Below are 27,779 nucleotides of genomic sequence, written 5' to 3'. Positions count from 1 at the left end.
TTGGTATTTTCAAAATACATGTTTGGAGTCACACGTATTTTTATTTTTTTTTGTACTAAAAGAGATGATCTCCCTGCCCCAGTTGTATCAATGAAATGTTTACATGGGGAGTATTTAGTTTATAATCCTGGATTGCAAATTGTGGAGTTGTTGCTCTAGCTTCTTTTCTTGTAAACTACAGCTGCAGTTGGTACCTTTACTGGCACAGACGTAAGGGGCCCTGGAAATGAAGCTTTCCTTTCAGATGCATAATTGCTACTTTTACAGAATAGATGAGATGTGTTAACCTAAATCTCTGAATGAAATTCAGCCAACTCATTAAGATTCTTTGGATACATATAGACCTTTCGTCTGTGGGACTATGCTAAATCATTTTAAAAGGAAGAAATTATAAAAGATAAATATGGCCCTAAATCATCCTTACCCATATACCTCTTACAATCTGAGAAGCCTGTACAGGTTGGTTGTCAGTAGCTGCCAGGGCTATCTGATAGTGTTTCACCTGCTCGCTGCAGCCACTTTCACGTGTGTAAATGACCAGAAGATGCAAGGGAAGACTCAGACCCTATAAACCAGATTTGATCTATTATCAGCACACATGTGGGAATGGAGGAGTGCCAGCTTCCCCTTGTGTGTTCAGGGACCATTGAGGTGCGATAGTCTAGCCCAGCATTGCCCAGTTTCAGTGGCTTTGCTAGATTTTGTGGCGATTCAGAGTAGCCTGGACTTACGTGCTGTGCTGCTCTGTTTTCATCCAGGTGGGGTTTGAAAGGGAGGGCCTATGCAGCATCAACCTTGCCATATGGTTTCATACTTGTTAACATCCTGCTAATCAAGAGAAAGAAGTAAGTACTGCCTTCCTTACTAGCCCCAGCAAATCCATCTTCTTGCCTACTTGTCTTAGCCCTTGTCCAACATACCTCTGTTCTTCTTTCACCCCACTTCCAGCTCACCCCAGAATGCAGTTTGTGTCCAGAGCGGAGGCTGGTGAGCAGCATTGCTTTCTGAGCCTGCAACGTGTATAAAACCACAAGTAAGAGCCAGCAGCCCCTTCCCCAGAAACCCTGTGGTGGTGATGATATAATTAATTGGTTGGCATCTACTAATAGAAAAGAACTTTTAGTTGGCAGTACTTTGAAAGGGGACTTACATTTCAAATCACTTTGGGCCAAAACAGCTAATGCAGTTGGGCAAACAGATATATGCTGATTCAGGTTCAGTTTCTAACTCTTTGGGTGATGAAGTCTACCTTCATACTGTAGTGACCAGATTTCAAAGGTACTGTTGTGAACAAGGGTAGTCAGAGCAGTTAAACTGCTGAAAAAAGAGTCTGGAGAAGAATCTAGCTCAAGATATACAAACCAGAGCAGCAGAACACATACACTATCACCATCCGCTCAGACCCCTGTAGTAATGCATTCTTTCTTTTAATTCATATGACCATTTCAGTGTAAACTGCAGAAGAGAAAGTAATTGTAGTGTTGCATTAAAATATGCTTATATGATCCAAGTAAGTAACACGTTCAACGAGGGTAAAAAAAGGGTTGGTTTAGACAGGAAAAACTTTATTTAGACCCTCTTTGTTAAAAGGAGTCAGAAATAAATAAAGGAACCTCAGGGCACTAGAACATATACTTGGCATTCAGAAAACAACTGATCCTCCTCTGAACTCCTTAATCATTGCTGCAGAACCAAAAGCAAGTGTCATACTGGCCTACTGTGGTTCCTGGGAAGCAGTGTTGTTCTTTCACATTCTTCAAAATGCGTATCAGTTACCTGAAGTTTTTAATAACAAATCTCACTTGGAGTGTGAACCAAAGCAGATGTGCAAATATAGAGGTCACGCTTTGTCTTTGCTTTGCCTTGTTCTCAGTACATAATTTGCCTTTCTACACAGAACAAAAACTCTAGCTTATTCTAAAAGTTCGAAAATTTTTCATCTCAACCCTGTGAACAGTTGCCAAGAGATCTGAGGAGGTACCTTGTGGTATAGAGGTGGGAGGCAGTAACCAGGGCACATGGTGTAGCTAAAGGCACTGCTGCTGAATTCTTGTTATCCATAAATAATAGTGTCAGCCACTTGTCTCAAGATCTTAAAGTTAGTCTGAATAAGTGTTCTTTTGTATGGTGTTTTATAAATACAAATGAGTCTATGTGAAGGTAAGCAATGGAGAGTAAGGCCTTTGGTTTTTATATTGCTATTCCGTGCTAGTTAGAGATTTATTGGTAAAACAAAGTTTAGCTGGAAATAGCACATCTGCTGCGCCTGAAATGTTTTGATTGAAGTTATCCCATTTGGTGAGTTCTTGCCCAGCTGAGCTCCCCTGGTTCCTGGAGCACTTCTTGGCAGGTCAGCCCAGGCGATGCAGCCTCCTCTGCCTTGGAGTAGCCTGCCCAACGGCACCAAGGACTGTCCAGGGCTCGGGGGCTTGAAACTCCAGCTGGTGGTCCTGGGCTACCACTTCCAACCTGCTGTAAAGCTAAAAGCAAGAAAATCCTGGGAGCTTGAACTCCACTTTAATTTCCATGTCTGGAAGCGCTAAGAGGCTTGGCTGGAGCAGGACTGCTGGAGGTCCTGCACTCCCTGACGTGGAGCTGTGGCTTTGCGCAGGCTTCCTGGGGTACTCCTCAGCGTCACGGCTGCACTGGAGCCAGAGGGTCTTGGGAGCTCCCACAGCTACTGTGCGGAACTGGCATTCGCAGACGCTGCTGCTATTGCCAGAGACTGTGTCACTGATCAGCCGCAGGCTTGGGAACTTGGGAATTGTGTTTTGGAAGTGTTTTGATGTTTCTGGGAATTTCCAGTTTGTGGGCATTTTCAAAAGAGTTTGTTTCCTGTTTGATTTGGACCGAAGCCACCAATTCCGATAAAACCTAATTTCCTGCAAACGGGAGGCTTGGCTTGCCAGGCAGCTCTTCTGCTCGTGCCCCGTCTGCTCTGGTGGTGTGATCAATCAGGTTCCTCTGCCCTAACAGCAGAGGTTCTGCAGTCCCATGGCCTGTGAGGTTATCATAACTTGGCCATTACAATGTAATCAATCACCATGGTTAATAATATTTCATTGCTGATTCCTTCCATGAAAAGATTTCAACTCTTAAGCAAAACTTGAGAGCAGGATGTGGAGTTTCTAATATGGTCAGATTTTGGGAAAGTATAAGGTGACCTTTGTCTTCACTGAACATTTACATCCAGCAAATGTCTTTGTCTTTAGGGCCCTCTCTGGTAGTCAATGTTCATGTTTTAACTTCAAAGCTTCTAATACAATTTTGCACGGACTCTGACTAAAGAATAGCCTTCAGCAGGCAGTTCAGTTCTGGGTTTTTTTGAGGGGGGGAAGTGACTGAAAGCAAATTTTGGGCATATGTGACATTTTATGTGTGCAGTAGGTCCTTAAATATAAACCAAAACAGGATGCAACTTTGATTTATAGCTCTTGTAAATAATTCTCAGTGACATGGGCAGGTTGTGTATTATGTATATTTTCATTGCATAAGCACTTATATAACTATGATGATAGGAATCTGCATAGTAAACAAAGCAGCCATACTTCGATGAGTTTAACATTATAGGCTTTCCAGCAAATTGAAGTAGCAGGGGAACCTATTGCTTAAGTGGAAGCTTACTTTATGAGGAAAAGAGCAAAATTTATTGAAGTATATTAAGGCCACAGTGAATTTTTAATAAATATTCACAGGAAGTTGCTCACTTGTTAGTGACAGCATAGCGGCCGTCTGATCTGATGCAGACAAAATCATGTTTGAAAGTTTCTGCCTGCCTTGTAGCTAGTGAAAATCAGTGTGTGTGGCTGCAGCTTCATTCTCCTAGAAGCAAAAGATATGGAGGCCCCGAAGGAAAAAGGGAGTATGCCTTGACACAGAGAGAGGTTGAACACCTCCTGGAAGATGCTGAGTACTTTCACCTCACATTGACTGTGGCACCTCTTAGAATGGGCTGTGTTGCATCTTCTGTGCTGTATGTATGGAGCAGATTAATGAGAGGATCTCTTGTTTCCCTAAATTGTGAACCCACATGTGTGTCTCATCTGAGTGGTTCAGCTGAACTGCGGATGTTGCTGGGCTGCTTGTGGACATGTCTGATTTGTGTAGTCTCCCAGGGATCATGACAAGAATATATTCATGCTGTGAATGTGTGAAATTTATTGCACGCCTGGTATTCCTGCATAGACAAGGAATGGAGGCAGATTAAAAGAGCTGTGCAGGAAGATTCGCTAAGGCACTGACAAATGCTCCTTCTCTTCCAGAATGTTTGTAATCTCTTGTATTCTGAAAAGAATAATAAATTAACATGGCTTTTTTTTCCTGTTCTGCTGTATGCTTATTTTCTTGTTTGTAATGTGTGTGTGACAGGAAGTCAGCGGCGCCAATGTAATTCTGTATAATGGATGAGGTCCTCCACAGCAATGACTACAAGCAGTTAACCCCAGCTTAAAATGTACATGATCACTTTTTACACCCCTTGGTATTTTAAATTCCTTCAACTACATAAAGAGTAAAAATTGTTGACTATGGTGCTAATTTGTCTGTGGAGTGATCTCCCAAGGAAAAGAACATAAATGCCCTCCTTGCTTGACTCTGTTGTCCTAGACTGAGCAAAACAACGAGGGATGAGCAGTGAGGAGCAGTTTGGAGCATGGGCAGGGAACCTCTACAGGTCTGCAGTTCCCTCAGGCAAGCATTTTAGTGGCAATAGTCCCATATTTTGGGTTTAGGTTGAGGTTGTGGTGAGATTCCTTCCCATGTTGATGTGCTATGTCTAAATGTTACTTTTCATCCACAACGTGGTGTCTACCCCAGGAAAACACAGATCTGAACTCTGACTGTATATATTTGTTAACTCACAGGATTCAGATCAGGGCTGGGTTTGGCTTAAACTGTCTCCTGAACTTCTGTACTCATTTTCATTGTTGTATTAGACTACTTTTGAAATGAATTAATGTGAATGTTTGAGAAACAAACATGATCTTTTGGTAGAAGAGTCTGATGTGGATGATGTTACTCCTAGGACTGCTCTACCTCGACTACCGTGACTGGCCTGACTTCCCGAGACTTTGTACTCATGTTGTGCCTTTAAGTTTTTATAGTTTCTCTTCTTAGTAATTCCTACTGCCTGTTCACATGTTTTCAGATACTTTCATTTGAAGCCTGATCCCAGTTTTTCAATTATAATAAGGAGCAAGAACACTATAGGGAAAAAAGCGTGGTGTGCAGGAAATGTATTTTATGAAGAGAGACAATGAGCTTAAGAATTTCATAGATCAAGGACCAAGTAAGTAAAATAATATTCATTAACATTGAAGAGAAGTTGATTTATACATTCAGGCTTGAAGTGGGTAGAGGCTGAACTACTCTGTGACTGACATTTTGTTTACAAGTTGCACAATTTACAATACAGTCAAATGTTATACCCAAGCCCTATTACAAATATTATGCCTCTTAATGACAGCCAATGATCTTCAGTGTAAACTGATAATGAAAACAGTAATTCTGCTCTGATTTGTTTGACAGGAAATAGAAAATAATTGCGGTGGGTTGATCCTGGCTGGACACCAGGTGCCCACCAAAGCCACACTATCACTCCCCTCCTCAGCTGGACAGGGGAGAGAAAATATAATGAAAAAGGCTCATGGGCTGAGATAAGGACAGGGAGAGATCACTCACCAGTTACCGTCATAGGCAAAACAGACTCGACTTGGGGAAATAAGTTTAATTTATTACCAATCAAATCAGAGTACGATAATGAGAAATAAACCCAAATCTTAAAAAATACTTTCCTCCCCATCCGTCCCTCCTTCCTGGGCACAGCTTCACTCCTGAATTCTCTACCTCCTCCCCCCCAGCAGCACAGTGGGATGGGGAATGGGGGTTACGGTCAGTTCATCACACAGTCTCTGCCGCTCCTTCCTCCTCAGGGCAGGACTCCTCACACTCTTCCCCTGCTCCAGCGTGGGGTCCTTCCCATAGGAGACAGTCCTCCATGAACTTCTCCAACGTGGGTCCTTCCCATGGGCTGCAGTTCTTCACAAACTGCTCCAGCGTGGGTCCCTTCCACGGACTGCAGTCCTTCAGGCACAGACTGCTCCAGCGCGGGTCCCCTGCGGCGTCACAAGTCCTGCCAGAAAACCTGCTCCAGTGTGGGCTTCTGTCTCCATGGGTCCGCAGGTCCTGCCAGGAGCCCGCTCCAGCGCGGACTTCCCAGGGGGGTCACAGCCTCCTTCAGTCACCCACCTGCTCCAGCGTGGGGTCCTCCCCGGGCTGCAGGTGGATATCTGCTCCACCGTGGACCCCCATGGGCTGCAGGGGGACAGCCTGCCTCACCATGGTCTTCCCCACAGGCTGCAGGGGAATCTCTGCTCCGGCGCCTGGAGCACGTCGTCCCCCTCCTTCTTCACTGACCTGGGGTCTGCAGGGTTGTTGCTCTCATGTATTCTCAGTCCTCTCTCTTCTGACCCCTGCTGCGCAGTTAGTTTTTTTTCCCCTTCTTAAATCTGTTTTCCCAGAGGTGCTACCACTGTTGCTGATGGCCTTGGCCTTGGCCAGCGGCAGGTCTGTCTTGGAGCCGGCTGGCATTGGCTCTGTTGGACATAGGAGAAGCTTCTAGCAGCTTCTCACAGAAGCCACCGCTGTAGCACGCCCCCCCCGCCCCCGACCAAAACCTTGCCACGCAAACCCCATACATTAATATATCGTGGGAGACTTATTAAAAGACTAAAAAGAGACATATATTTTTGTTGACAGAAGAAATATATTGTTTATTCCTCTGGAGTCTCATGTTGCTCATATTGCTGCTTTGTCTTATTGCCTGTCACTGAGCTGCTCTGTCTAGGTGGAAATGTCAGACTCTGTATTCGCTCTGTAAGAAAATCTGTATGTTATTTTTTCCACAAAGCATTCTGTTATGTAAATTTACTCCTGGTAATTTGACTGTTTGTGAAAAAGACATTTTGCGAAGAGGTATTTTCAAACTGAAATGAGGCATCCTGACCCTAAGTAGTTACAGGGCTAGTTCAGTCTCATGGAGGAAATGGAAGTTACTGGATGTAATGCCAAGGAGGGCTTTGAGAGACTCAGTATCTCTGTGCATATCTCCCTCCACTACACTGCCAAAATTCTCAGATGGTGCCACTGAAAGACGTTGCTTAAAATGTGCTTCTACCCTGAAAAGTCATAAGGTAAAAGCAGCATCTGCTCACTTATCGCAGGTTCTTACTGCTAGTACTCACAACTAAAAGTCTTCTAGTGAAAGAGTGGCTCTAACTGCCAGTGCCCAAGTGCTGGCAATGTTGAGGTGCATTCTCTGGGTTATACGGAATATCTCCAGCAGAGTTTGGTTCTGTTTAGTTATCAATAGTTTTGCAGCTACATGAAAGGTATTTTTACAGTGGTAGTAATGCACGAGAAGGAATGGGATTCACCTCCTTGCCCATTAGCTATGTTACTCTGAAGACTAGTCAAGTATAACCAACCAAAGTTAATATATTAAACTCTGCGAGCATATCAGTGTGTCCAAGTGAGTAGACACGCTGAGCAAGGAGATAACCTTATTTGCAACCTTATTTTTCATTGTGTAACCACACTTTCCATGGGTTTGCACAAGCAATTCTGGAGATTTAACATCAGTGTGTTTGTGAAGTGTTGCTTAAGACATCTCTTAAGTCAGAGGATCTGCCTAGGTGTTGCTAAGGTAGTATTTTGGCTAGCAGGATATTCATTACCAATGTTGATGATGTGCATGAAAATGATTTGGTTTTCAGATCACAAAATGCATTTGTAAGCTATGAAAAACATCACTTTGCTTTTCAACAAAGCGCTCTCATGTCCCTTGGTAATTACCAGATAAAGGCGGAAAACCACAGTGCCGTTTCTATGGAGTTACAACGCAATGTTTCCTTTGCATTTTTTAACAATATTTCCTAGTCCCTCAGTTGAAAATAGCCATTTTGCTGACAGAGGAGCTAGAGTAGTTCAAATGTATGCATTCAGTGGAAGATAACTATAGAGTCTGTGAATCTCTTTGGATGGTCAAATCAATTCAGATGATATAATCTGCAATATATTGAAAGTGGGGAAAGAGTTGCTGCAATTGCACTTTCTTGCTTGGAGCATCTGCTACACGGGGAGATGCTGACAGAGTTGGGATTGTTCAGGCTTGAGAAGGCTCAGGGGGCTCAGAGCCCAGTTGTGCCCAGTGACAGGACAAGGGACAACGGGCCCGAACTGAAACACAGGAAATTTCATTTAAACATAAGAAAAACTATTTTACTATGAGGGTGGCTGAACACTGGAACAGGTTTCTCAGAGCATTTGTGGTGTCTCCATCCTTGGAGATATTCAGAACCCAACTGGAAATGGCCCTGAGCGACCTGCTCTTGCTGTCCCTGCTTTAAGCAGGGGGTTTGCACTGGGTGGTCTCCAGAGGTTCCTGCCAGCTTCAGTGATGCTGTACATGAATGATACGAAATACTCTGATAGGAGCCTTGTCCAGTGCCCCTCTAGGACCAGAGGGCTTTGGCTCAGGATCTGGAGAGCGGGCAATGTCTGGGACGAGACTGGGCTTCTGTCATCATTTGCAAAGTATGTGCTTTTGGATTTTCTTACAGCCTCCGCATTTTGAAGGGCCTAATTATCATCCTGAGACAAACTATCACAGTGACATTCATCTCTGTGCAGGGCATGAGAAAAGGACTTTGCAGGGTTTATAACTTGCTATGTATTTGCACAGATCCTAGCCCAGATGGGCATTGATGGTTGATTCCCTGTATTACTACAGTATTAAAACATTATGTTGTAGTAATTTAATCAGTCTTCAGTGAGTGTTTTTATGTGCTTCTTCAGACCTATAGAGCATAAGTCCTACACTTTCCCTTATCTGTGGGATGCAGCCTGCCAGCTTGCTTTGTAGGTATCTATTCCTGGTCCAGTCTGCAGCAACCTGAAGTTGTAGTTACAGCGAAAATCTTGTTGAGTCTTGAGCTGAACATGCCTCTGATGGATGGGATCTGAGGGGATCTCTGCTACTGAGCTTAAGAAATCTTTTCTGAATTTCCCGAATATGAACTCACAAAACCTTATGACGCCATTGATTTTTTTTTTTTTGCAGATGATTCCAAGGACCTCGAAAAGCTATCTGCCAACAATTTTTAACGCTCTGAGCAAAAGTTATTCAAAGTTAAGTTTTATATGTGGCAGAACCTTAGTCTTAAAACCAGAAAAACTCTCTTGGATGAAATTCACGGTAGATGTTTGGCCTTATGCAGAAATGTGATACAGAGAATTCCAATCCAAGCATGAAAAATTGGCGAAGCTATCGGAAACAGGCTCTTTAATGGACTGTGTCAGGTGATGTTAGCAGCAGGTAGTTTTAGCTGCCCCACCTCTACTGACTGCCTCTCAGCACTTCTCGCTCTTGACATCGAACCGCTGTACTGTGAGCAAGCTCGTACCAATGCATTCAGCGCTTTCACTTGCTCTGCCAAAGTATGGCTTTAAATGAATTTTTCACAAGTGAGTTCTAAAAGGCTTTATTATGGAAACAGTTCACGCCTTCAGGAGTATATTTAGGTCTTGTAAAAGGTGCCAAGTTGCAAGCTCTGGAGGCAAATTCTATATTCATAAACAAATCGGGCTAAAGTCATCCCAAAGTATCCTCTGTCTCCACGCAAAGTGCTTCAGCCTCATCCTGCAGAGGCTGGTGATCTCAGTGACGCTGGTGGGTGGGAGTGCGTTAGCTGGCAGGCCAGCCTGGCGCTTCGGGGGGGTGGTGGTGATGTGTTACCAGTCCGGCTTCTGGGAACAGAAGCCGAGCAGGGCCAGTGGCTTGTTCCTGTCCTGCCATTCCAGCATTTGAGTGGGCACCAGCGAGCGGTGACTGACCTGGTGCGACGCCCTGGTGAGGGACACAGTGGTCAGCGGCAGCGTGGGCCAAAGCGGGGCAACGGCGCGCCCGCTCGACGCGGTACCACCGCCAGTCCCGTCTCCTTGCAGCACCGCAGCCGCCCCGGGACCCTCCCTGTGACCCCACTTGTGCCCGCGCAGCTTGCGTGCGGCCCTCTCCGGCCTTTGTGCGACGGCCTTTGGGCATGCACGACACCGTCCTGCCGCGGCCCCCCCCCCCCCCCCCCCCGGCGCGGCCCCAGCCGTGTCCCCGCAACGCCTTTTGCCGCAGCTCCGCAGCCGCCCCGCCCGCCGGCCCCGCCCTCGGCCTGCAGGGGGCGCCAACTCCCCCCCGCCGGGGCGCGCGGCCGTGCGCGGCGGGAACGCCAGGGGGTGCCCGAGGCCGCGCGGCGGCGCGCGGGGGCGCGGGGCGGGCGGGCGGCGGCGCGGGGCGGGGGGGGGGGAAGGGGGGGGGGAGCTGAGGGGAGAAGGCGGGAGGGGGGGGGGGAGCTGCCGCCTGCGCCCGCCCTCAGTCGCGCTTGCGGAGCCGCAGCCGAGCGCAGGGCGCAGCGCTGTCCCTTCAGCACCGCTCCCCCCGCGCGCCTCATTACCGCAAAGAAAAATTAACGGAAAGCTTTCCGCACCACCCGCCGCCCCCCCCCCTCCTCGCCTCCGCCTTCCCCCGCCCCCCCCTTTCCCCCTCCCCACCCCTCGCCGCAGCGCCCGGGCCGAGCCGCCGCCAGTAACCGCGTGGTTTGCAGTAAGTAGGGGCTCGGGGGCGGCGGGAGGGGCGCGGAGGTGGGGGGGGGGGGGGGTGTCCGCAGCGCCCCCCCCCCCTCTTCCCCGGTATCCCCCCCGCCTCTGCGGCGCGACCCCCAGCCCCGCCGCCCCCCCCGGGGGGAGCTGGGAGGAGGGGACCCCCCCAAGTCACCCAGGGTGCGGGGTTTGCAAGGGAGGGTTTCTGTACCCTCAAGGGGGCTGCAAAAAAAAAAACCCAAACAAAAAAAACCACAGGGGAGGGGGGGGTCAAAAGGGAGATGCGCCCCATCCCCACGCATGTTTGTGGTTGCTTCGGTGCTGGCGGCACTCGCAATCGGTAGCGGTGTTTGCGGTGGCGGCGCGTTGGGAGCAGCCGCGCTTGGGGTTTGTAAGGGGTATTTGTGGGGTGTCTGGGTGAGGTACGGCAAAATGCGTGTGTGAAGGCAAGCGGTGGCGGGGTGTGCCGTGCGTCTAGAAACCCAGGTGTAAAAGCCCAGGTAACCCATATGCCAAGTCAAACCGGGCAGGGTAAGGCAGAAATCCGCCTCTTCCCGCTACCCTTGTGACATTGATCGTCTTGCCGGTTTTAGGTCTGGAAAGCAAGGTCCAAGAATGGTGAAGCTGGGGAGTAATTTGAACGACAAGAACAGCAAACAACCATCCAACGAAGATGGTTTTCAGACAGTTCCTTTGATCACACCTTTGGAAGTAAATCACCTGCAGTTCCCGGCTCCGGAAAAGGTAAAACAAAAATCGAATGGCACTCCTGCATGATTATGCACACATACGTGCCCCTTGGTGTTCACTGCCTTGGTGACTTACTGGTCTCTGGCGATGTGAACTGTGGCATAGTGTTTATTCAATAAATAAAAAGGGGTTACCTTTCATAGTGTGTTTATCTGTCTTAACATGGCAAGTAAGCACGCAACTGTCCCCCAACTCCTTTCCTCCCCCCAAAACCCCCAAATATTCCTTCACAAGTACAACTGGAAAAAGCTTAGTATGTTTCTCTTGCAAGCCCTGGAGAAACTGAGAAGCAGTTTGCAATGCGTTATTATCGGTAAGATTAATTGCCTGCATTGAGAGTAACGTGATAACTCTTCCGAAATAAGCAGTTATTTTAATTATCATCTCAGTTAAGCTTTGTTTTATTCTCCGTGGCTTTGCAAAGCTTATTTGGGCATTGACGATGCTGATTTCTCTGAAGAGAGCGGCTGAGTTCCCCCATGCGCGGGGTGGTGATGGAGCAATCCAGGGATTCGTTTCCCCGATTGGCTCCAGCCAGGGGACAGCTTTCTCCCCTGCCCACTCAACACTCTCAGAACTAATGCAGCACTAAAATGTCCAGAAACGTGCATCGGCGATTGGCTGCGGTTTGGTGGTTGGAATTTTTTAGATGCAGTATGTACTAGGAAATCTTTTGTCTATATTGATGCAGCGATGATGTATGCCAGTATAACCTGGTGAGGACACGATGAGACCGTAAAAATCTGTATGCCCCAACAGTCCTTACAAAAACAAAGCCTGTCTGCAATGTAGTTCCCAGATACCACAGAGATGGAGCCAACTCACCTGAAAGTACAGACAGAATGATTAGATCTCACAGGATAATGGAATAATAGTAAAATTAACACTGATGATTATTGAACATATATCCTGTTTTCACTGTGGTACAAAATGAATTTCCTCTAAATACATTAGGAGAACATGATGATGGATGTGATAAAACTGTCTAGATAGACAAACTATGTTTATTTTATGATTGATAGAGCTGAGTCAACTGCCTTGACATCCTGGAAACCAGAGCTGTACCAGACAAAGGCACTAGCTTCATCCTCCATGTGCCTCATGGCAATCAGGAGCAACTTCGCTGTATTCAGGAGGGTTACACTTCCATGAATTGTTGTGAATGAGAGGCTAAACCAGCCCTTATCTATGACTCCGACAAATAAGATTAAGCTAAATAATTCGGGCAAAGCAGTATGATTTATCATAAATATCTGAAAAGCTCAGAGGAAACTATAGATGTGTAAAAGTAGCTCATTTGATGCTAGTACAAATGGCTCATTGAGATCACGCAGTGTCACACAATGTGAAATTTAAATGACTCATGTATCAGGTGAGACATGGATAACCTAACAAAAATCCTTTCAAGGTAATAAAGTGGTAATGAGTGTTCTCACGACCACCACGTTCCAATTGCCTGTTGGTGAACAAACACTGGAGTGTATTGGTCTGGTGTGATTTCTTGCTGATTTTTCTGTTTAAACATGCCTACATCAATAATTCACATGTTGTTAGGTTACATTACCTTCATTAGCATACATTACTGTCAATGCATCTACTGACATCCGTATTTTTCTTTGCTGGAAGAGTGGGATGTATCTCCAGGAGTGCTAAGCATGATTCAGAACTCATTAGAGTCAATGGTATTGATTTCTTCAGGTTGTGGTTCAGCTCCTGTGTGCAGTAGGCCTCGAGTTAACGGCAACTGGAGATCCGTTCACAAGAAGGAGAGGTTATTTATGATAAAAGCAAAATAATTCACAATCTGTTTCCTTTGCTTGTTGTAGAACAGATTCTGTTGGGGTGAGTTCACCCTAGGGCAGAGAGTCTGTTTAAAGACCTGCTAATAAGGAGTCGAGCCTCAGGTGAAAAGCTTGGGCAAAGGTTAAGTGATAGGGGGAAATTTCAGCTTTGTACTTAGGAAAGCAAAGCTGCTACTGAATTCAGTCAGCCTGTGAGCCCGAGGAAGAGTAGACATGGATTTCAAGTCTTTCAGAGTGTATTCTTGTTTGGACTTGCCTTGCAGTCAGGAGGCAGGGTTAAACCACCCCCCGAAATCGATTTGAGTTTTTTTCCACCTATTCCTAAAACCTGCCAGCAGTTGATTTTTAGCGTGGGAGAATGAGGACATAAGCCAAGGCACTTTCTGTGCTTTTTGCATGGGATGCTGCATAAATGACCAGAGCCAAAACAGCTTTGGTGTTGGGGTCTGCGCGCAACAGCTCAGAAGGGCTTGCTCGCTCGTTTTCTTAAATGCAGACCCACTGCTGTTCACTTTTAACCACAAGGAGGCAATGCTCCCGGCCCTGCTCGCTGCCTGCCAGCTGCTGCGAATCACATCGCCTTTGCCACTGCAACAAAGAGCTGGCGTGCCTTGGCATTTTCCTGTAAGTCAAATCGGGGGGGGGGGGGGAGGAAAAAAACCTGCTAAATACTCCTCTTTCTGGCCTTCTCTTCACCATATCTTCATTTAAGAAGTTGTGAGCTCTCAACCTGGATCTGACCTTGGGTCCAGGGCTATCCAGGGTGCATCAAAACCAGAGCGAGGAGGTTTGACGGCAGCTTGGGGCTGTGTACTTGCTCTAGCTTCAGTCTGTCTGATAAAGGAGGAGTAGTACCAGCTTTGGCTAGCGATCCAAGAGTATACTAGGTCTGTGCTGGGTAACCTAACTGCTGTTACTAGCAGTGTGCAATAATGCCTTCACCTGGTGTATGTATATTGCATAGCAAAGGTTTGCATGCTCTGTTAATTTATAGGCTTTTTCCAGTTGAGTCTTAGACACTTGCATGCAAGGTGAAGAAAAACAAACCTGTTGTTTGTCAGTATACTTACCTTTGCAGATCCTTAAAAGCACCGCCCAAAGCCTATGGAATCTACAGAGTGAAAATTGTGTTTTAAGGGTTTTAAACACCTCATTTTTTTTCCTTTTAAGGATATTTTTGTAACTGGATCACCTGAGAGTCACTCTCAGCATTAACCTCTGTAGGTGTTTCACCACAGCTGCTTCTCTTTCAAAGTGTTTTTTTGTGTCTGGCTCCCCTTTCAGAGAAAGGATACAGAGAAAGAATATAAAAACGAGGCTTTTGCTCTTGTGATGTAATCCCTGAGGCCCATCTCTTTTCAGATAGTTCCTCGATTATAAGAAATCATGTAGGGGGTGATGGGGGAAACACTTTCTTAGAGGTATGCTTAAACTTATTGGCTGTTCTTTTGGGGATGCTTTCCTAACAGGCTTGTTTTTTGAAGCGCAGTGAGCTTAGCAGCTCCGACTTCAACCTTGATGCTGTTGGAAAAATCCAGGCAGGACTTCAGGAGGCTTGAATTTGGCAACCTTTTTTTAAAATTATTGGCCACTGGACTGACTATTTCTTTTTCCACCAAATGAGGATGTCTTCTCCCAAGGCTCGTGCTATTCCTCCTGTACCATCAGCATTCTTGTCGGTCTGTCAGCAGTTGTATGGCTGTGAGGGGAGAAATGTACCTGGGACAGTAATTTCTCCCCTAGGGTGCTAAGCCTGCTGTGTATTTATATTTATTTACTGTCTTCAAGCATTTGCCTTGTTCCCTGTTCTCTTGCTGGGGCGGCATTTGAAGGCAGAGACAGATGCTCTTAAATCATTTTTGTCTGGCCTTTTTGCTGAAATCTGTCCATGTAACAGGAATAATAGCCATCACCAGTGACAAGCCCTTGACCTGGCTTTTTATGTCTCTGAATTTCATTTCTTTTTATTCAAAAAGCAAAAAAAAGAAGTCTTTTTTTCTTTTAGGACCAAAGGGGAAAAGGCTAGCTGTTCACTTGTTTTCCTAAGCGTAGACAAAGCGCTTCAGCTGTAATTGTTACGCATCTCTGCAATGATAATGCTAAAAGATATGCAGCTTTTCAGGGACCATACTGTTTCACTGAAATTTTAAATGAGACCAACAACTGGGAATCCCTTGGTCTCATAGGCTCACTTCAGTATAATCCAGCAGGAAATGCCTCTGTTCTGGCAGTAAAAATCCTAATTTTACATAACACAAAAGTGCATGAAAGCTATTGTCAGCGCTGAAAAAAACATCCGGCATCTCTTTTGTGGTGAAGGCTGCAGAAGGCTTATCATGTGGTCCATTGTTCTTTATTTTGAATGCATCTGGAGGCTTGAGAAATAATTTCTCTGGTGACAAATTCCTGCCATCCAACCCATGAAACTAAAAACATAGATGTAACTGCTCTCTTCAAACGCTTTTCCCATCCCATGCTCCTGCCTCTTGCCCTCCCTGGCCGCACCCCTCTCTGAGTGGCTGAGACCATGCGTTTACACACAGTAATCAAGAGTTCCTGAAAATCTGAAGGGTCCCTTGTGTTCACAGCCTGTCCCTATTGGTTTAACAGAAAATAATGTTTTGTCCTGGCCAGCTGAGCAGGCATAATTAATAGTATGCTGGATGAGTGCTTTTGTACCTAGGGGACTACTTGCAGCTCTGTCCTGAAATACTGATGTCAGTCTGCCCTCTGCGAAGCCTAGCAGTGCACGGTGGCCCTAGCCAGCCTGAAGGCATACACTGTCAGGGCAGCATGGAGCTGGTTTTGGGGTGCTGCTACATGTGGTGGGGCCAGAAGCAGCTCAGCCATCCCTGCCGCTGTCTGGGGGGGGCTCCTGACGCAGCCGGGGGCAGGTGTCTGTGCTCCTGCTCACGCTGCTGGTGAGTTTGGTGGGATGGAGCAAATGGCAAAAGGAGAGATGGGGCAGGGCCAGTAACTGTGGCAGTTGAAGGAAGAAAGAGTAAAAGGGAGGAGGAGGATGCAAAGGGAAAGAAAGCATGAATAAAAGAAAGGAAAGGAATAAAAAGAGAGCATTACAAATATGAAGGAATGGGCAGGCTGTCTTGCCTTTCCCCATCCTTTCCTTTCTCTGCTTGGGATATTCTGCCTAATCCCCACAAATACCAAAGTCTGAGCCTTCCTCTCCTGTGACATTTGTCCCCCTTCTGCACTGTGCAAATCCATTTGTCCTCTAAATGTGTATTTGAATGTAAACATCGCCTCTGCTCATTAAGCTGTAATAAATATTTGCAGCAACACACACTCTGTCAGCGCAGGGTTTCTGGGGTAACCATTTTGATTTTGTTTGCATGTGTTGGACAGCCTTACCTGAGGTTCTTGGCATTTCACGCTCGTCGTCTTTGGATACAGCTGCTGTTGGGCTAGCCTTCCCCTAGCACACTGAGCACCTCTGTTTGCGGGCGATCCACTCAGGGCAGGACTGCACTGCAATCCAAGCATGTGCTCGCAGCCTTTGCAGACACCTGGGGTAGCATTCAACTGCCTCACCTGCATACAGATAACATGTTGCTACTGCAGATCTTCACTATAGAAAAACTCAGGATTTGTGTAGCCTGTGCAGAAATTTCTCTCCTTAACTGCGTTGCTATCAGTGATTGAATTAGGTGGTTTAAAGCTACCTTGTGCCTGTTTTTGTGAGCTCTGTTGCCGCTCTTAAACCCAGTTATGTCTGCACTGCAATTCCTAGAGCTGCATTCTGCAGAAACAGCAGAAATGGACACAGGAAAAGTGTTAGGGTAAGGATGTTTGGCTAAGCCTGTTGCAATCTATTCTTTTTTCTAACATGAAAGTCCATTGCTGCAGGTGGAAGTTATTTCAGCAAGACCGTGAAGTGAACCCCATATACCAGTTACTTACTGGTCTGGAAAGTAAGACTGGGCAGGATTCTTGACTAGTGTAAATCAGTGTAGTTTAGATGAAATCAATGGAGCTCGGCTAATCTACCCTGGCCAATTTACCATCACTACAGCTGAGTGATTGATTCTTTTGTCTTCCTTGCTATACCCTCTCCTGGCTGAACCTACTGAAATCAATTTTTGTCACCCCTTCGCAGCCTCCTGTGGGTTCCTGATGGTTATGGTCACACAGGGATTTGTAGGGAGACTTAGCTGAATAATTTCCAAGCTCCCTTTATGTTTGCGAGCTATGCCTTTCGCTTCTCAGCTGCTTTCAGCTCCCAAAGCAGCCTTTGCATTCTGTGCTGCCTTTCATTGGTGATGCCAGGGCTGATTACGTTTGCTGTCTTTGTCCTTTTGTGATGTTCCTTATGCCTGGAATATCCTCCTGGCACTGATTCAGGAGACCACTTTTTTCTACCACCCTCTGTGAAACTAATTTCCAGCACAACACCCATTAGATGAGCTGATACAAGGAAAAAAAGCAGAGTGTTTCTATAGACTGTGACTTTCTCCATTGACTATGGATTTGATTCCAGGGTATCCTTTTCTTAAATTTTCCTTTTTTTTTTCTTTTTGCTGCTTGATATTTCAGGCATTTTATGTATTCAAATAGTGACTAGGATGCTATGGGGACTACCATTACATACCTCCCAAATGCCAATTTTAGTACTAATCTCTGGGAAGTCTGCCTGCTGTGTTCACCCTGTAGTTTTGGAAGCATAGCTGCCTCTCCCATGGGATGGTCATAATTATTTGGGAAAGTTCTTAAAGACCTAATTGTCTAAAAATGTGGGAGTTTTCAGCATGATGGTTGCTAGGTAGTCTGAGATTACTAGTCCACCCAGTCCAATGTGTCCTGTTTCTAGCAGGAACCAGTGCAAGAGTCCGAAAGAGGTACAGGAGGTGCTGCAGTAGGCATGGAACTGCTCATGTCTATCAATGTTTCATCCTAAGCCTACAAAGAAAGAGATTGTTTTAAGCCCTGAAACATGATTTTTGCATCTCTTTTCCTATACCCTTTTACTGCTAAGTATTTTAACTTCAGCTACTGTTGGCAATGTGCACATCACATTTGCTCTTTGAAGCTGGCTGTGTGTGAGGATTAGAGCTTGTAGGTCACTGGAGAATTTTGTGTGCGAGCAGGTGGTGAATTTTAGCCATCCCTTGGCTTGTAGCACATAAACATAGAAACCAACTCAGTTGCAGCAGATTTAGTGTCAAGACTGGGAGTCACCATTTTGCTATCATCAGTAACCTGGACAGCATGCTACATCTGGGACTTGGTCTGAGGTCTTTCTCAGCTGTTGATGCTCAGTTGGATAATGAAGGCAAAGGAAACCACGATGTCAGTGCCAGTCATAAGTTTATATTTTCTGTTCTCTCTCTGCAAGGAATGAAGAAAGGCATGGAAAGGAATGAAGCCAAGAGTCTAATTTTCGTTTAAAAGTGAGCATAACTAATCTACATGGAAACTGATGAGGGTGTTACAACCATTTTGCGGGACTACAAAGTCCAGCTTTGAACTTGGAAGAAACCTTTCCCCTTGGTAGGAGAAACACATTTTGTTTATCTCTTCTGTCAATGTGAAAGCCACTCTGAGTGAGAGACTCTTCATTATTAATAATCCCAGGAAGTAGTATTTTAAATTTTTATGGTTTGCACTTTGCAGCACCTGAACCACAATATATTACATGCACCGTGGCAGTGAAGTGGGAATTACAGCAGGGCTGCTTGTCTTTTTCCAAATGAATAATTTAAAGTTTTCACAATGCTAGTTATGTTAAATATTATTACTCATTTCTTCAGGGAAAACCATAGAGCTCAAACGCAAATATAAAGTGGCAATAAATGATGTTATATTTAGCCAGTCTGAGACAAGACTCAGAATTCGTATCAGTTCATTTTCTGAAACACTTACTTCATCCCATTGCGGGAAAATCCTTTTTAAGGTTCCATGCTTAATGTGATATTTTTCCATTTGTCACATTTCACGTCTACTCTGCTCCTTCCTGCTCAAAGCAAATGCTTTTAATATAGTCCACTTGGTTAGAAGCTCGCTTTCTTTTTTCTTTCAGCATCCTAAATCTCTAGATTTCCCAGCACTCTCCTACTGTTTACTTTCTCAAGGTTGTTGATGATGGATTTCCTGCTGGTGTACGCAGACTCTCAGCTGTTGTTTCTCACCTCAGCACACCTATAATTTTCCAAAGCATCGCTACAGAGAAGGTGCCTGGTCTTGCATTCATTAAAGCCGAGGAAAGGTTTCCTATTGATTCCAGTGGTGTCACTAGCATTAAGCCTAGAATAATAAGTGCATTTAGGTATAGGACTCGATAAATGTATTGGCAAACAGCATCATTAGAAAAAACTTGCTTGTGTGGAGCAGCATGATAGATATGGCTTGTTGTCCTGTGATGTTTGGGGTTTTATAACTTTTACAGGCTATTGTTTATAGACTGCTACTGAGCTCTTGCAGAAAAGTGTTTGAAGGATTGGAATGAGGAACCGGAAGACGCAAGAAAGAGAATACAAAGTAAAAACCTTTCAAGACGTGGAGAGTGTTATTACATCTGCTAACCTAGGATGATTGAGGACAACAATTCTGCAGAGAGCTGCCATTTTCCATGGAGTATCTGACTTCTTGCCCACCCGAGCCATATCTTGCTAGCCCCTAGTCCCAAGAATGTTATATTTATATGCAGAATGTGCTGGAGCTACTATTATCACTCAGTTAATGAAAACGTGAGAAAACACGGTGCACTGTAAGTAGCAGCAAGCCATGGTCTGTCTTCCTGACTCAACCACCAATTGCTGGTGTGACTCAGCACATGACTAAGCTTCACAGAATCACAGAATCGTAGAATGGTTTGGGTTGGAAGGGAGCTTAAAGCTCATCTAGTTCCAACCCCCCTGCCATGGGCAGGGACACCTTCCACTAGAGCAGGTTGCTCAAAGCCCCATCCAACCTGGCCTGCAACACTGCCAGGGATGGGGCAGCCACAGCTTCCCTGGGCAACCTGTTCCAGTGCCTCACCACCCTCACAGTAAAGAATTTCGTCCTTACATCTAATCTAAATCTACCCTCTTTCAGTTTAAAACCATTACCCCTCATCCTGTCACTACACTCCCTGGTAAAGAGTCACTCCCCATCTTTCCTAGGCCCCCTTCAGGTACTGGAAGGCTGCTATAAGGTCTCCCCAAAGCCTTCTCTCCTCCAGGCTAAACAATCCCAACTCTCTTAGCCTGTCTTCATAGGAGAGGTGCTCCAGCCCCCGATTATCTTTGTGGCCCGCCTCTGGACTCACTCCAACAGGTCCCTGTCCTTCTTATGTTGGGGGCCACAGAGCTGAATGCAGTACTCCAGGTGGGGTCTCACAAGAGCAGAGCAGAGGGGGAGAATCGCCCCCCCTTGACCTGCTGGTTACACTTCTTTTGTTGCAGCCCAGGATACGGTTGGCTTTCTGGGCTGCAAGCGCACATTGCAGGGCCATATTGAGCTTCTTGTCAACCACCCCAAGTCCTTCTCCGCAGGGCTGCTCTCAATCCACTCGTTGCCCAGCCTGTGCTTAGGATTGCACTGACCCGTGTGTGGGACCTTGCACTTGGCCTTGTTGAACTTCATGAGGTTCACAGGGGCCCACCTCTCAAGCCTGACAAGGTCCCTCTGGATGGCATCCCGTCCCTCCAGCATGTCAACCGCACCACACAGCTTGGTGTCGTCGGCAAACTTGCTGAGGGTGCACTCAGTCCCACTCTCCATGTTGCCAACAAAGATGTTAAACAGCGCTGGTCCCAATACTGACCCCTGAGGAATGCCACTCATCACTGCTCTCCACTCGGACATTGAGCCGTCGACCGCAACTCTTTGAGCGTGACCATCCAGCCAATCCCTTATTCACCAAGTGGTCCACCTGTCAAATCCATGTCTCTCCAATTTAGAGACAAGGATGTTGTGTGGGACAGTGTCAAATACTATGCACAAGTCAAGGTAGATAACGTCGGTTGCTCTTCCCTTATCCACCAACGCTGTAACCCCATCGTAAAGGCCACCAAATTTGTCAGGTACAATTCGCCCTTAGTGAAGCCATGTTGGCTGTCACCAGTCACCTCCTTATTTTCCATGTGCCTTAGCGTAGCTTCCAGGGGGATCCGCTCCATGATCTTGCAAGCACAGAGGTGAGACTGACTGGCCTGTAGTTCCCCAGGTCTTCCTTTTTTCCCTTTTTAAAAATGGGGGTTATGTTTCCCCTCTTCCAGTCAGTGGGAACTTCCCCAGACTGCCACGACTTCTCAAATACGATGGAGAGTGGCTTAGACACTTCATCTGCCAGTTCCCTCTGGACCTGTGGATGCATCTCATCAGGGCCCATGGACTTGTACACCTTCAAGTTCCTTAGATGGTCTTGAACCTGACCTTCTCCTACTGTGGGTGGTTCTTCATTCTCCCAGTCCCTGCCTTTGCCTTCTGTATCTTGGGTGGTGTGGCTGGAGCACTTGCCGGTGAAGACTGAGGCAAAAATGTCATTGAGTACCTCAGCCTTCTCCATGTCCTGGGTAACCAAGTCTCCTGTTTCCTTATGGAGAGGGCCCACATTTTCCCCAGTCTTCCTTTTATCACCGACGTACCTATAGAAGCTTTTCTTGTTGCCCTTGACGTCCCTGGCCAGATTTAATTCTGTCAGGGCTTTAGCTTTCTTAACCTGTTCCCTGGCTGCTCGGACAATTTCTCTGTATTCCTCCCAGGCTACCTGTCCTTGCTTCCACCCTCTGCAGGCTTCCTTTTTGTGTTTGAGTTTGTCCAGGAGCTCCTTGTTCATCCATGCAGGCCTCCTGACATTTTTGCCTGACTTCCTCTTTGTTGGGGTGCATCTTTTTTTTTTTTTCTCTTTTTTTTCCTACTCCTCCATCAGTAATATGGGGATAGTGGGGTCATGCTGGTATATAGAGCGCTTTGAGCCCTCTTGCCGAAGAATGCCACAGGAGCCCTAAGCATCAGTATTATAACTGGCTGTGGGAAGGTGACTGAAGCCAGCTTAAGCTCTGATCTGGCCAAAGCACTTAAATGCACACTTAACTTTAAATATCTGACTAATCCTGCTGATGTTAATAGGACTACTTGCATGCTTAAGTGCTTTGCTGAATTGGAAGTTAATGAGTTCAAAAGCTAGATAAACTTGGTTATGGAAGAAGCTGCAAGGACTGCAGTGTGGATTCCTGTAATTAGATGTGTCTTTTTTGCTGGTCCATGGAAGTCCTATTCTTTCTTCCTGTATTCTTACAATCGGTCTGCAAACTTCATCTAGGAAGCAACTTTCAAAGAACAGTTTTATTTCGGATGTAAAATGAAGAAAGTCTCAGGTAATTTATTTGTGTCCCCTTTATTGCATCTGCCATAAACAGCACAGTCTCTCTGCAATTTAAAGGTGTAGAGTCTCTGGGAAATAGTGTGAAAACTTTAAGAACAGGTCTCGGCAGCAACATAATTTGCAGGGAGGTCCCCCGAGCTAGTATTCATCTAGGCTTCATCCACAGTACAGACATTAAAGGACTACAGTTGGGCTGGACTAAGCTGGCAGGGAGGCTGATCTCTGGTGGATGTTCACAACACACAAAGTGGGGCACAGGCATAAGCTGGTGCTGGATCAGGGCCTAGATAATGAAACACAAAGACTGACAAGCATCTAAAAAAGTTCAAAGGGTATTTATGCAGCAATCACAAAGGCTCAGGCAATCCAAAAAGCTGATGGGACTGTTCCTGCTTTTTAGTATTCATTTGCAGGTGTGCAGGTTGCCTCATGAGATGAATAAAAATAATAATAATAATAACAATAATTCTCTGACCCAGTAAGCTCACGGTTAGGGATGCCAACCTAAAACAGCCAGACCCTTCTCACCATGAGGAGCATAAGTTAAGACAAGCCTTAGGGAGCATGCAGGAGGAGGTGAGAGCTCATGGAAGCAAGTGCAGAAAATGGGCAGAATGGTGTTTCTGCAGTGGGGGTGGAGAGGGGGCTAATTGTCTTTTTTGGGAGTATTCAAGAAACTACTTGTCCATTTAAGGACCGGTTCCATTGTTTGCATTTATCGTCCGCACTCAGGAGGCCAGAGCACAGCCAAGCATTGCTGCCAGCTCTGGAAGTTACTCCCTTACAGCAGTTCATTTCCACCATAACAGCATTGCAGAGAAGGGAACGAGGAGATGGGCGTTTCTTTCACTTCAGTTTCCTTTGAATTGCAGCTTACACAGGACCCCGATTTTATACTCCCTTTGCAGGTTTCAGTCAAGAATAACTATACTGAAGTCAGCAAAGCTGCAAAATGGACAAGAAGAGGGAATGGGGATCATTCTGTTTGCTGTGGTTTGTAATAAACGCCAGTAGCTCTCCCAGGAAACCTGTCGTGGTGTGCGATGAATGTACCTTGTTTGCATTGAAACAGTGGGATCCTGGGCTCTGATGGAACTGCTCTCGGGCAGCCGGTAATAAATGAATGCTGATTATGGCACTGACTGTGGAGTCAGTGGGGTTTTTATTACTGTACATCCAACAGCAATTTGGTTAGAATTTCTGGAAGACTTTACTGCCAGGAATTTTTTCTCAGTGACAAAATGGAAAGAAAAGGTGAAAAAGTAGTGATGGCAGGGAAGAGGGGAAAGGCAAATCTTCTTTCCCACCCAACCCAAATCAGAAAACTGGAAAATGAAAACAGAACAAACAACCAAAATAGCAAAAACCCAATAATGCTAAAAATACAGAAAAATTTCCTTGTAAGATTAATTATTCCTTTTCTAAATTTGCACTTAAATTAATATTTTGTGCTTTAGAAAGGTTCTTTTGGGTTTTGACCATTTAAACTTGTTTTGGAGATGCTCACAACTGACACATGCATGGGAGGCTGTCAGTGTAGCAAATGCTCTGTTAAAAACTCTGTGTGTGGAGGGTGTGTGTATCTGTGTATTATCATCCAACACTGTTCACTCCTGTCTCTGGATACTGCTAAGGTAGCCCTGACTGGGGCGGTCTCACTCATGCAGGAGGCTCAAGGAGCACGATGAATACAAGTCAGTTTCCAGAAGTCTTTGCACGGGTGTCCTGATGGCAGCTTGTTGGATGGAGAGGGGGTGAACGTTGCTGCAAAAGTGGGATCTATGCTCAGTCTTATTTATTTAGACCGTAGGGGACCAAACAAGAGCTAGCTCTTTTCTTCTAAATGTGCACCCCATGCCCTCAGCAAAATTGCATTTTTATCGTTACTGCCAAAATATTGAATGCTACCCCCACGCTTTGGGTTTTCAGTTTTCTGTTTGTCCTTTGTCACCTTGTCACATTACAAGAAGGGCTGGAAGGAGGATCTGGGGAACTGCAGGCCTGTCAGTCTGACCTCGGTGCCAGGGAAGGTTATGGGGCAGATCGTCTTGAGTGCCATCACACGGCACGTACAGGACAACCAGGCGATCAGGCCCAGACTGCATGGGTTTATGAAAGGCAGGTCCTGCTTGACTAACCTGATCTCCTATGACAAGGTGACCCACTCAGTGGATGAGGGAAAGGCTGTGGGTGTTGTTTACCTGGATTATAGTAAAGCCATTGACACCGTTTCCCGCAGCGTTCTCCTGGAGAAACTGGCTGCTCATGGCTTGGACGGGCGTACTCTTCACTGGGTAAAAAACTGTCTGGATGGCCGGGCCCAAAGAGTGGTGGTGAATGGAGTTAAATCCAGTCGGTGGCCAGTCACAAGTGGTGTTCCCCAGGGCTCAGTATTGGGGCCAGTTCTGTTTAATATCTTTATTGATGACCTGGACGAGGGGATTGAGTGCACCCCCAGTAAGTTTGCAGACAACACCAAGTTGGGCGGGAGTGTTGGTCTGCTCGAGGGCAGGAAGGCTCTACAGAGGGATCTGGACAGGCTGGATCGATGGGCCGAGGCCAGTTGTATGAGGTTCAACAAGGCCAAGTGCCGGGTCCTGCACTTGGGTCACAACAACCCCACGCAATGCTACAGGCTTGGGGAAGAGTGGCTGGAAAGCTGCCCGGCAGAAAAGGACCTGGGGGTGTTGGTCGACAGCCGGCTGAGTACGAGCCGGCAGTGTGCCCAGGTGGCCGAGAAGGCCGATAGCATCCTGGCCTGTATCAGGAACAGTGTGGCCAGCAGGAGCAGGGAAGTGATTGTCCCCCTGTACTCGGCACTGGTGAGGCTGCACCTCGAATACTGTGTTCAGTTTTGGGCCCCTCACTACAGGAAAGGCATTGAGGTGCTGCAGTGTGTCCAAAGAAGAGCAACGAAGCTGGTGAAGGGTCTAGAGCACAAGTCTTATGAGGAGCGGCTGAGGGAACTGGGGTTGTTTAGCCTGGAGAAAAGGAGGCTGAGGGGAGACCTTATTGCTCTCTACAAACAACTACCTGAAAGGAGGTTGTAGCGAGGTGGGTGTTGGTCTCTTCTCCCAAGTAACAAGTGATAGGATGAGAGAAAACGGCCTCAAGTTGTGCCAGGGGAGGTTTAGATTGGATACTAAGAAATATTTCTTCACTGAAAAGGTTATCAAGCATTGGAACAGGCTGCCCAGGGAAGTGGTTGAGTCACCATCTCCAGAGGTATTTAAAAGAGGTGTAGATGTGGCACTTAGGAACATGGTTTAGTGGTGGACTTGGCAGTGCTATGTTAATGGTTGGACTCGATGATCTTAAGGGTCTTTTCCAACCTAAATGATTCTATGATTCTATGATTTTATTTCTGTGCTCTCCTTTAAAGAGGAGACCTTACTGACTGCCCTGTCTTTCTTCTGCTGAGTAATTCCACCAGGTGTCTGACAAAGATACTTCAGCTTTCGCAATGCCAAAAGGCATTTAGCAAAGGTCCTTCTTACCTCCTCTACTAAAGCTTTTTGATAGCTCTGCAAATTTCTCTGCAAAACACTCACCGGCAGGATGACTATGGCTCTGTGCACACACACATTTCACTGCTGGCACAGTCAGAAAATTGGGTTTCAAGTAGCTTCTGATCTGGCTGGGGACTGAGGTTACTTATTTATTCACAGATGTGATAGACACTGCTACTCGACTTGAATCTGATGCCTTGTGAAGGGCTGTGTGGGTTTATTTTCAGTCTCATGCTGTATCCCTCTAGACAGCATAATCCAAACTTTCCTGCTTATAGGATATTGGTTGAACATAACAACAGTTAAAAAATACCTGTAAGAAAACTGGTGTTAATGACAAAGAGTGGAAGAAAATTAAATTATATCTAGAAACAAGTAAGGCTTTTAATTTATTTTTTTTTCTTATATTCTGGCTTCATGGTCCTTCATTAAGACCTAATGTTAGAGTTTGTGGGAAAGCCCTCATGTATATTTTAAAATTTTGTCCGCAGCTAAATTTTAGATCAAGCAGGAAGCATGAATTTGGGAGAATTGGATATTGTGACTGGTAGGTTTGAAAACAGAATAAGTGCAATTTCTGAACACTGGTTGGCAGGTGTTGATGGGTGACATTCTGTAATTTACTGTACCGGGTTTACAAAAGGCCAGCAAGGAGACTGGAAAGCTGGGGGCCAGCTGCATGGAGTCCTGAGTGCACTTGCCTCCTTTTGAGTGAGAAAATGAGCTTATTGCTTGTTCATAACTCATAACTCAGAGCTAACCTGGGCCAGTTTGTCTTGGCTGGAGAGGGAGCTTTGCTTTATTTGGCCCACGGTGTGCTGGACTGCATTTCAGAGCATAGTGGGGTTTGATTCAATAGTAGGTTCAGAGTAGGGTTAGGGTTCATCCCAAACCCGCCACATCAAGCTTGTCCATATGTCATTTCCCATCATCTATGTTGTGTCATCAGAAATCCTGAGTTCCAAAATGCTAATATAAATATATTTGGGTGGCTTTTTGTCCCTTCTTCTTCCCAAGTCTTAATGTTGCAAATGCTACTTAATAAATATTATGAAGAGAGATTCACTGAAGGATGTAAATATTCATCAGTCTTTAATGATTTGCATTTGAATCCAGAAAATTGGCTTATGACTCCACACTGATTTTCTTTCATTCTGATTTTCACATGGCATTAAACGCAGGAGGATTAAATACCTGGGGTTTTCTCTGGTCCAAACCAGACTTTGCTGTCTTCATTTGGAAATAAGTTCATCATTAGCTGGTAACTCAACCTTGTGCATCACTTAATCTTTTTCAATCCTTCAAGACTTTTTGTTTCTAACAAAGAACTTTAGGATTACTCTTGTCACTCTCAAATGAACCAGTCACCACTTCTGGAGTATTTAATTTTCACCTTGGCAAGGCTGATGGCTGCGTAGTCCTGCAATTCAGAGTGGGAGGCCAAAAAGTGGAAGTGTTGGCCCTAGGATCAAGAGTTTCAATGTTCTTTCTATCCTTTTGTGTTTAACCTATCCAGACCTTGCAAACCACACCAAACCATTGTATGCTTTGTGGACCCTGTCCCGGGGTTGGGAATCCTGTGCAGAAGTGCAGTGGTAGTGTGTGGGATGAGCTCCAGCTCTTGGCCAGTGCTGAAGACAGGGCCATTTTATCTTCTCTTGCATTTTCCAGCTAGACTAAGACAGTGTGGCTATGCTGGCATGCTGGTATGATGCTATTTAGCTGTATAGGCTCATGGATGGGTAG

At 45.8% G+C, this 27,779-nt stretch overlaps 1 protein-coding gene across 3 annotated transcripts in view; it reads left to right on the top strand.

Annotated features, from left to right (window-relative positions):
- The first annotated feature begins 10,428 nt into the window (after nt 1-10,428).
- Nucleotides 10,429-27,779, top strand: part of NSG2 (neuronal vesicle trafficking associated 2) — a 41,678-nt gene continuing 24,327 nt past the window's right edge. Inside the window, exons 1-2 of one of the 3 annotated variants that reach the window (XM_052771909.1) lie at nt 10,429-10,651; nt 11,241-11,391. In XM_052771909.1, the coding sequence (XP_052627869.1) occupies nt 11,263-11,391 (129 nt within the window). In that variant the 5' untranslated portion in view covers nt 10,429-10,651; nt 11,241-11,262. Of the gene's footprint in view, nt 10,652-11,015; nt 11,035-11,129; nt 11,148-11,240; nt 11,392-27,779 lie in introns of those variants that run through there. The other 2 variants (XM_052771911.1, XM_052771910.1) reach the window with 2 other exon arrangements.

Source organism: Harpia harpyja, chromosome 20, assembly GCF_026419915.1.
Source record: "Harpia harpyja isolate bHarHar1 chromosome 20, bHarHar1 primary haplotype, whole genome shotgun sequence".
Classification (NCBI taxonomy): domain Eukaryota; kingdom Metazoa; phylum Chordata; class Aves; order Accipitriformes; family Accipitridae; genus Harpia; species Harpia harpyja.
This window is presented reverse-complemented; position numbering and strand designations above follow the sequence as displayed.